This window comes from Hibiscus syriacus, unplaced genomic scaffold (assembly GCF_006381635.1).
Source record: "Hibiscus syriacus cultivar Baekdansim isolate YM2019G1 unplaced genomic scaffold, ASM638163v2 tig00111398_pilon, whole genome shotgun sequence".
Lineage (NCBI taxonomy): Eukaryota > Viridiplantae > Streptophyta > Magnoliopsida > Malvales > Malvaceae > Hibiscus > Hibiscus syriacus.
This window is the reverse complement of record NW_024063081.1, coordinates 2757637-2767956: the sequence shown is the minus strand read 5'-3', so window position 1 is coordinate 2767956 and position 10320 is coordinate 2757637. Positions and strand designations below refer to the sequence as shown.

Below are 10320 nucleotides of genomic sequence, written 5' to 3'. Positions count from 1 at the left end.
ACCGTGAATGATTATGAGGGTGGCTCTGAGAGATGGAGATAGACGGATTTCGCCGGATATGGGGACAGATTTCGTCGGAGATGAGGACGGATGTCGCCGTAGAGAGTGAGAATGGAGATGGGACTGAGTTGTGATTTAGGGTTTTAGGTTAAGAGTTGAAATTACGGGATGTATTAATATTCGTGTTTGAAATTTGAAAATAAAATACGCGTTGCAATACTAATGGCGCTTTGAAAATCGCATTGTGATTTTGTATTATCTCATTGCGATTATGTATTATCTCGTTGCGATAGTCATAATCGCGTTGCGATTTACATATTCGCATTGCGATTTTCTAAAATAGCAACGCGAATTTGGAAAATCGCAATATGATAGTAAAAATCACGTTGCGAATCTAGAAACTGATTTGCGATACTGGAGATCGCGTTGCGATTTAGAGATCGTATTACGATTTTGTTGGTCATTTTGGCAAAACGAAAAAAAGTTGGTCAAATTCGTATATTATAAGGAATTTTCGGTCACTGAGATTATTTTCTCTATTATTATTACCTTTTGCGGGTGACAGTGCAGATATTTGTAGTAGTAGTTTTACCTACTAGATTTATGTAGTCAATTTGTCATAACATAATTTTGATGCTCATTTAATAACTAAACCAACTATAACTTGTTTTCTTCTTTATAGCTAATAAAAAAACTTATGAACATTAATGATTTTATATTATTTAAAAGGTAAAATATCATCTTCATAGACTCAATTTATCATTTTTCGTCTCTATCGTATTTTCGCATCAATTTAGTTTTCGAAGTTGTTCAATTGCATCATTTTATACCCTACCCCTCCCTTGAAATCCTAAATTGAGGGTTTTAAGCTAGAGATTAAGGTAAGGTTTAGGGTTATCAATTTAGGATTTTAAGTTAGAAATAAATTATAGAATGTTGCAATTAAACAACTTTGAGTACTAAATTGATGCGAAAAAATGATAAGGATGAAAATGATAAATTAGGTCTACTACAAGGACAAAAATGACCCTTTCACCTATTTTAAAAATAGTTTCTTTACGGTTTTCGTACAATTATTACATTGTATAGGGTAAGATAAATGCAAGAAATTAACACAATGATTTTGGACCTTCAAAGTGGATAACAACTTTTCCTCTACCCCAATTTAACATTAGTTGTATTAGTATGAAACAAACGATCTCAATGATAAAAAAATTATTGTTATTCTTTTAGGTTCTAGGTTCAAGCACTATGAATACTAAGATTGCGAGCGATTGATGTTAAATGGTTGAGAATTATCTTTGAACAGATACTACTTTATACTTATCCCAGATTAATAAAAAAAATACTAGTTGTACTACAATGTTTATAGGGCACTCTAAACAACCAACTATATTATTACATAAACACTAAAAAATTGATTAATAAATATTGGATGCAATGACAAAACACGTTATATTAATTTTAAAAGAAAAATCAGATTTAAATATTGAACAAAATATTATTAGTATAAAAATTCGATAATATCTAGGTTAAATCATTTTATATTAACATATCGAACTTGAACAGATAATTTCCAATGATTTGTAGCATATAGCTGCCATTGATTTGATTGTAAGGTTTAACAGTATTATCTAATTTGATTAATATTTTAAATTTTATTAATTATAATTATCTCTTAAAATGGTTGGTTCAAAAAATATAAAAGATAAATATAGTTTATTTTAGGTTTTTATCTCTTTTTATTAATATGTCTCGTTATCAAACTAATGAAAGTTAATAATTTAATCATTAAATTATAACAAATCGATAATTTATGTAACAAAAATATAACCTTTTTTTAAAAATAATTATCAAAATAGGATAAACCAAAAATAAAAATAAAGTATAGTATAATTTGCACTTAATAAATTGATTAAAAATAAGAGATATTTAAATTCAGTATCTTAATTCCAATACCGGTAAATTTAATATTTTATATCAAAATATATTTTTCAATAGTAGAATGATTTTTTTTTTGGTAATAAAGGAGCTTTTAATAGACTTTAAATGTCCTCTATTAACATATTTATTTTATTTGGCTTAATGTATTGTTAAGCTCTAAACTATGTACTTTGCACCGTTATTTTTAAAATATTTTTTGAGATATTTTATTCTTTAAAATTTAAATTATTATTATATTTGTCTCAAATGTTAACTCCATTTAAAAGTAAGGATAAAATTACATATTTAGTCACTCAATTGTTTATGCAGTTCTATTTTAGTCACTTAACTATTCTTTTTCAAAACTATCATTAAATTTAACTTTTTATTTCATTTTAGTCACTAAATTATTTATGCGGTTCCATTTAGGTCACCCAGCTTTTTTTTTCAAAATCATCACTAAAGTTACTTTTTATTTCATTTTAGTCACCCAACTATTTTTTTCTTTATTTTTTTTATATATATGAACCATAAGCCAATTTGAAAAAATTTCCCCCTTCCTATCATGAGCCCAACCAACCCAACTCGAATTTTTTCAACATTTGATTCAACAAAAAAGCAGGATCTCAACGACTTCATTACCCACGTCTCCATCGTCGGCAATGACTAATCTTGCTAGGAACGCCGATGATATTAGCATCCCTTTATCCAACCGCAAGCCCTACGGCACTGCAACTGCTTCATCACCCCTTTATCTAAGACCAGACTATGGTGGAATCAACAAAACTCAATTTAGTTGATGAAGCTTCACTGAATAGCTTCTATGGAAGCCGATATATGGCACATACCTTCCCCAAAATTTCCCTTTCCATTTGATTGATGTATCAGTCGCACGTTCAAATCAATGAGAGACTCTTAAGCAGTGTCCAATACATATTCGGACATGAGTACAAAGATATAAATATCTTAAAAAAAGAAAAAAAAAATACACGTATTACTAAATCTCACTCGAATATTCATATCTAATACTCCCACTTAATTCGAGTAATAAGAATCCAAATTTACAACCGAGTTCATGTCCATATCAGCTAAGCACTGTTCTGAAGTAAGAGGAGGAAGTTGTCTGGTTTTGTGTTTTAAATTATGCATTGCATGTGCTGCACTTGTGTTGCTTTGCCTCCCCTGAAGACATGGCCGCATGCTCTTGCATTTTCTCATTTCGTTGGAGGACTGAATCAGAAGATTCCGTAGGTAAACCAAAGATTGAGCACTTGAACGACTCCTGGTTTTTAAATTGGGTTAGGGTTAATAATTTATATTAAAATAAAGATAAAAATAATTGAGTGACTAAAATGAAAAAAATTAATGATTATTTTAAAGAAAATAACAATTTGATGATCAGAATAGAATATATAAATATTTGTTTTATCATTATGTTTTTAACGAGTTTTAATGATTTAAATATACGTCTCAAAAAAGATATTTTAAAAAATAACTCAATATAAAATTTATAATTTAAAGGAGAATGATACATTTAAACTATTTTGTTTAAAAGTAAACCCACATGACATACAGACAACACACATTGAGTTATTGTAAACAAAGGCTTAATTAATGATTTTTCAAATCCCATATTTTTTTCACGTTCTGCATCTTAATTTTTTTCGTGGTTCGTCTCTTAAAGTATTTATTATAAGTTTGAGTTATACTGCATGGTGAACATCTTGGTCCTTTTATTATTAACTATTCACCTAAATGAAATAAATTATAGTGCATGGTGAAAGAGAGAGAGAAAAACATTAATTAAGCCTTAAAAAATTAAGATTAAATTATAATAATCATAAAAAAATCCCAACAAACAAACCAGAAAATATTATTTATATTCTACTTGTCGGTGATGTGGTCAACTTCAATCTTCTGTCATCATTCTTCAACTTACAGCCAGAAATTACACATCAACTATGGCAGTGAAAACGAACGGTGCGACCGTTGACGAAAATAACTTCATCCACAAAGAGGAAATGCTCCAGGATGCCCTCCACAGTTTGGTTTCGTCGATCATCTACCCCGAAGCATCGGCATCTACTTCGCTGCTGCAGCGTATCAAGATCTCTGTTTCGGAGAACTTGCCTCGCCTTGGCGAAGCCTCCAGAAACACTGGTCGTTCTGTTCTACAGTGGACCCGTAGTGGAAGCCCCCTTCGCGCTCTTCTCGTCATTTCTGTGAGTTTTTCCTGCAAATTGCTTGACTCTTGCTTCTTGTCTGCTAGCTGCCTTAATTTACATTCTTCAGAATCCTCTGACCGTCCCTTTACCAACACTTGTGCAGGTTGGAACCGTTACTTTTCTTACCTTGACTGGATTGCTTCTTTTTACGCTTTTCTTTCTAGCTGCGACTATCGATGCTATCATCATCTCTTCCCTCATCGCTTTGGCTGCTGCAGGCGTCTTCTTCGCTATTTTCTTTGCCTGCGTAACAGTTATTTACATTGTAGCCTTGTCAGTTGCTGCTTTTGTTATTTCTACTGCAACAATTTCAGCAATTATAGCTGCTGTTGTCGTTACAGGTATATCTTTCTCAGCATCTAATTTTAGTTTTTATTTTGCTTCATTCTTATAATGTTAAGATTATATGCTTGGCTTAGAAACTACAAGATGAAGTCTTTTCATTTATATCTTTTTATAGGGTTGAACCCCTTTATAATTATTTTCTGGAACCTATGTCCCTAAATGAATTTCAGTCCTATGAATTTGCTGTGGGTTATTTTAGATGATAATCAAAATGAAGTTTCAACAAGTATGCATACAGTATGTTGGGATAAAATCATTGCCATTATTTTCTCCTTGAAGCGTATTCACGTGGCGTCAAAACTTAGTAGAAAAGAAATATGATGAAAAACTAGTATGTGCAGAATTGGAAAACAGAATTTACTAATGCCTATAAATGGGGGATTTGAATTAGATTTATTACTCTGCACCTTCTATCATCATCATGTGCATGTTCATTAATCGGTCTGTCTCTCGCTCTCTCATGCTGTGACCAATATTCCTTTTACTGACCAAATTTGCTGATTGGTGTGAGTGAGCAAGTTTTTGTGAGTTTGCATGCCCTCGTATTACTGTATTTTTCTTCTTTTTACATTTCAAATTCAAGCTATTCTGGTGTTTTGTACCCTCAAAATTGGAATGAATGGTATAAGATGTTTCAATGGCAAAGTTGATATTCTTCATTGTGCACATTAAGTAGCTTTGCTATTGGGTGTATCTGCAATGTTTTCTGCGGCTTTTGCTAAAATTGCCGTCTGTTTTTTTTGGCACAGTTCACAATTTTTATACTAATTGGGTAATTATGAGTAATTACGTTGTTTCATGTCCTCCTAATTGCTATCTCAAACTGTCTGGACCTGAAGCTTGAAATTATCCAGAGTGAAAATCGTTTAAGGCTTTGACTAGGCAACTTAATTTTCTGGAGTAGTGCTTTTCATTTGATGTTTCGATATGCATCAGGCTGGATTGGATTCTTTTGGGCTCTATGGTTGGGTACTAAGAAAAGCATGGACCTGGCAAAGCACTCGTTCAGCATGACTGGATATGCTATTTCAGCTTGGGGGCCGAACAAAGTTTCAGACTGAAACACTTTGGTGAACGTAAGACCCCAACTCCACGCACTGGTTCAGCATGTATATGTTGTCGGATGCCATTGATTAATCATAGATGAGAAGCATGTGAATGCGTTTTGAGTTTTGACAATTTAGCAATAATATAGTCTGCTCGCGACCGGCTTGCAATGGATAGGATGTTTGATTTTCCGGTTTACTTTTCAAGTTTAGTTAGCCTGTTTTGGGTAAGCACAACTTTGGTGTCAGAAGTATCTGTCTGTGTTTGGGGTTCATTCCTTTACGGATGAATGGTGTTGTACTGCTGTTCCTCTAGAATTTAAATGGACGGATCATTAGGTTTTAGCCATGAACTGGATAGAATTTTATGTGATCACTGCTTCTTTATTATCATTACTAGATCTTGCCACTTTATATGAATTCATCATGAAAAACTGAGTTAGTGTTTAAGTTAATTTAATGGTCATTTTATATTATTCACTTCTCATAAAAAAACTATACGGGTGGTTCCTTATGTTTTTAGTCCGTCTAATTTTAGTCATTGGTAAAAAAAAACGGTTTTGGTCTCTTGCGTTGGCCCGTTCAGTTTTAGTCTTTTTCTTCTTTCGAAAACCCATTTAAGGAGCTGGGAAAGCTGTTGATCTGACTTACTGGGAGAGTGCTGCTCATATGATTGCTGATGTATCGAATCTAACAAGATTGTGGTTGAGAAATCAACTGTTCCTGTTAATACAGCTGAGGCGATAGAGAAAATTGTGAACCACAGTAGCAAAGGCATTGATTTTCAGAATGGATAACAAAGCATGGAGGTATGATCATTTCTACTCTGGAGCTCATAGTAAGCACTGCAAGAATGCCAAGAAACATGTTTTGTACAGTTATATGCCTTTAACTCATAAGTAACAGGATAATAAACACAAGAAGTTTAGCAGAATAATAATTTTAGTGTTAATTCAAGAAGAGCATGAGGGAGCAAATAGCCTACCAAATGTAAAAATTCCTCCCAAGGATATATTGCCAAGCCATGCTTCTTAGCTTCTGCCTTGTGCTCAGGTGTTACCTTCCCAAAACTAACAATGCCTGCATAACAAACATACATGCACATAAATTATTTGTAACACCCTATAAAAGCCCTGCCCCCACCCCCAAACCAAAAATAAATAAATTAAAAGAAAGGTTTTAAACAGTTGAAAGGGAAAAGAAAATCTTACATGAGAACCCAAAAAATCTGTGAATTTACAGATTTTCAATTCAAAACCAGCTATTGCAAAACTGAGCAGCATGCATAGAAGTAAATGTTGATGATAAGAAAACAATACTAGGATTTCAAATATAGGCGTAAATATGCATATCTCATTAATCTTCTTTTCCTCTACAAAAGCAATAGAAACTTGTGCATGGCATATGATCAACTCCACAGCACCAGCACCTATAAATAGATAACAAAGGATCAAATCAAGCATTCATAAACAGTAGCAGCTGTGTTGAAATGCACGAATAAGGTAAAGGGATGTTCATGATATCCAAAAATGAGGAAGCCTGTATCAATGTTGTAGCATTAGTAAACATTTTGGTAGCAAAATGAATGCTACACAGAAACAAGTTATAGTGTCATCTAAGTAACTGGAGATGTCTACTCCGCAAATCATACAAAACATGCCAGAAATGATCATACCTGCATGCTTATTATCCACTCTGGACAATTGGCACCAGAAATACCACATTTTCAGATTGGTTTGGAGAAGAAACATGGATTTTTTTTTAATTATCAACTCAGATTTCCGTAAATAAGAGTTAACAGTTGAGGGACTAAAATCGAACGGACCAATAACGTAAGCATCAAAACTGCTCTTTTTTTGAACTAGTGACCGAAATCAGATGGAACAAAAACATAAAGGATCATCTGTATAATTTACCCTAAAAAAATATATAGCGAATATAGTTGTTATTCTTCTAAACTTGAGCAAAAAAAATAATCAATAATACAGTGTAAATCTGAATGTGGCAGTTAAGTAGTAAGGTGACTATTATTTTAATATTTGGAAAAGAAAAATGAAAGCCACCTAACAACAAAACAAAAGAAATAACGGAAAATCAAAATATTTGATTTTTTTTTGTCTGTTATATTAAAATAATAATTTTGATTCCCAGTCATTGACTTGTAATTGTGGGCCGCATTGTACATCCGACGGTATGCATTACGATGGAGCAATCTACGAAGCCGCCGTTCAGATAATGCTAAATACGTTGCTTATTGAATCTCATCAGAGGTTTGATTATAATTATGATTTTACAGCAACCTTGAGAAAGACAGACCGCCCATCTACAATGTTTGGATTAACACACGAGTAAGCTCTTTGTATGGCAAAACTCTTGTTCTTTCGTATGTTTGAAAACCAAATATCCATTATTGTTACACTTTGTATGATTCACATCTAATTTTGCTTTGACCGAATTTGATGGTTGTACATCATTTTTGCAATATATAGAAACAACAGGCAATCGAGTAGTTGGAAATCGTGTATATAGTGGGCGTGCGTTTATTTAAAGAAGGAATAATGATGAAGAACAAAATTAATTAAATTAATGGCAAAATTTTAGTAACACGCTGAGAAACGTCACCACCTGAGCCTCCATTTCCAATCAGTGCAAAGCAACAGATAGCAGAAAGAAAAGAAAAGATGATGGCAGTGTTGTGTATATATATAATAATAAGACACATTGCATTACGTTGGGTGCTTAGGACTCGAATTGTTTTCCTTCGAAAGTTTGGCCGAAGTTCCAATTCTTTGGAGCAACATTGTAGGATGTGAGTGTGAGGCCGTCACTACTAGTGACCTCAAACGACAGTGCCTGATTCCTCAGATCAGAATTTATATGCCAATTCTGTCCCCAATTCCGGCCCATCTGCAACCACCCAGTTCTCGATCCCTTTATCTTCACTGCAACTATGTCCCCCGCTCCTGCAACGTTGCTTATGAGCACCGACACGAAGATCCCCGAACCATCAATAGTAAATCGAACACCTCCTTCCTTTCTGCACTTTATTCTGTTTTATACCCAACCAACAGATGTTTTAAGCGAAAGAAAAGACTGTTAATTAACCCATTCAAGACAGAGAATTCCACATGACACTACAATACAGTCCCCAGCCTTGGGTTTTGCCTAAATTGCAGCTTTACCTACCTGACTTGGTGGTGTTAATTAAAATCAAAAGGAGAAAATAGTTTATATGAAATGTGGGAAGAGTTTGTTATGTTACCTTTGGTACTGAACAGGTATGTTGCCAGCTTTCCAAATGGCTATCTTTTCAAAAGATTCAATGGGAAGCACAAAGTGTTTGTTGGGGGGATTACAACGGCCTCCGCCCTCCGCCGTGAACCCGTAGTTGGGAGCACAGAAATTGGTGGCGGTGACAATGATAGAGGTCCCAGGTATGCACCATCGCAGGTCATCCACGCACCTCAGCTCGAAGCACGCGCCGCAGATCTGTCCACGCTGAAAGAAAGCCTCGCTCAAACCTGCCGTGGCCATGCCGTAACCAGCCTTGACGAGGTCCCCATACCCGCAGGCACCACTCACGGCGCCCTGAGGATCCGAAGCTGCGTAGTAAGTGGCGCGTGCGGGATGCCAGAGGGAGGACTGCGACGGCGGAAGGGTGGAAGAAGAGGAGGAGTAATGAGAAGTAACGGTGGAGAGGAGTGTAGCGAGGAGGAGCGAGAGGAGAGGAGCTGCTTCAGTTAAAGACATTTCTCGAGAGACAGAGACAGTAAAGAGGAAAGTAGAAAGAAGCAGAAAACATTAATTAGTTTGGGTTAGTGGTCTGAATGAAAATATGCAAAAGTAATGCAAATAAATAATTACTAGTGCTTTTTTCCGGTCTTCTTTTCTTGTTTTGGGCCATCTTTTTTATTTATTCAAAAAGCACATGGGGGTTTGTGCATCACTCACTGATCCAGTTTCATTCACCACTCAAAAATAAAATTTTGTTTTATTTATTAAATCACTCTAATTTATTTCTTGTTAGAGTCAATTATAGGTTTGAGTCTGATTCATCACTTGCTAAAGGTACACTTTTTTTGTCCTGTTAAAATTTCGAGAACAAGCATAAATTCCCTGCATCCCATACTCAATACCTTGTTTGCATAATTTTTCCAGGTGATTAAAACAAGACACCGAGTCAGTGCTTTAGCATTGCAAATCACCATGATTATAACTTAACGTTGCAACCCATCTGTTGAAAATTGATTCGATTGGCATTTCACAAAGAAATCAGCCATTCTGTTGCTCGACTCATCTCCATTGGTGGGCTTAAAGTGGAAACCGGAAACCACAGTTCATTGCCTCCATGACCTTAAGATGGAATGTTTCATACAGAGCTGGCTGAACAAAAGCACCCTTTGTATCAGCGATGCAGCGGTAGAGTTTGCCATTTCTTTTCCGGCCGCTATTCATCTGAACTGGTCCTTGAGTTGATGCTTCTCTATAAGTGCATGCATCATTCTCTAAGCTTCCTGCGAGAATTTGAATGACTAAATTAGAAATAATTGATAAATTCAATTATCAAAATGAATTTTTAAAACTTTTACAATTAAAACAAAAGAAAAGAATTGAGTGACGATCGTATAAGAAAAATAATTTGAAGTATGGGTAGAAGGGATGAAATGTAAAACTTGCGTTTTCTCATTCAATTTAATCGATAATGATAGCATTTACAAAATATAAGATAAAATAGAGAATAAAAGAAAAATAAATGATTTAATTTCCTTTAACAATTATAA

General features: G+C 34.4%; 2 protein-coding genes across 2 annotated transcripts; one reads left to right on the top strand and one right to left on the bottom strand.

Moving 5' to 3' along the window:
* The first annotated feature begins 3841 nt into the window (after positions 1-3841).
* On the top strand, positions 3842-5738 carry LOC120161226. Its single transcript, XM_039171489.1, has 3 exons — positions 3842-4145; positions 4252-4489; positions 5430-5738. The coding sequence occupies exons 1-3, from the start codon at positions 3885-3887 to the stop codon at positions 5552-5554; spliced, it is 624 nt and encodes a 207-aa protein (XP_039027420.1). The 5' UTR covers positions 3842-3884; the 3' UTR covers positions 5555-5738.
* Positions 5739-8216: 2478 nt separating this feature from the next.
* On the bottom strand, positions 8217-9360 carry LOC120161139 (expansin-A13-like). The gene is made up of 2 exons (XM_039171402.1): positions 8802-9360; positions 8217-8588 (listed from the first exon to the last, which is right to left on the bottom strand). The coding sequence occupies exons 1-2, from the start codon at positions 9287-9289 to the stop codon at positions 8279-8281; spliced, it is 798 nt and encodes a 265-aa protein (XP_039027333.1). The 5' UTR covers positions 9290-9360; the 3' UTR covers positions 8217-8278.
* Between the last annotated feature and the right edge of the window lie 960 nt (positions 9361-10320).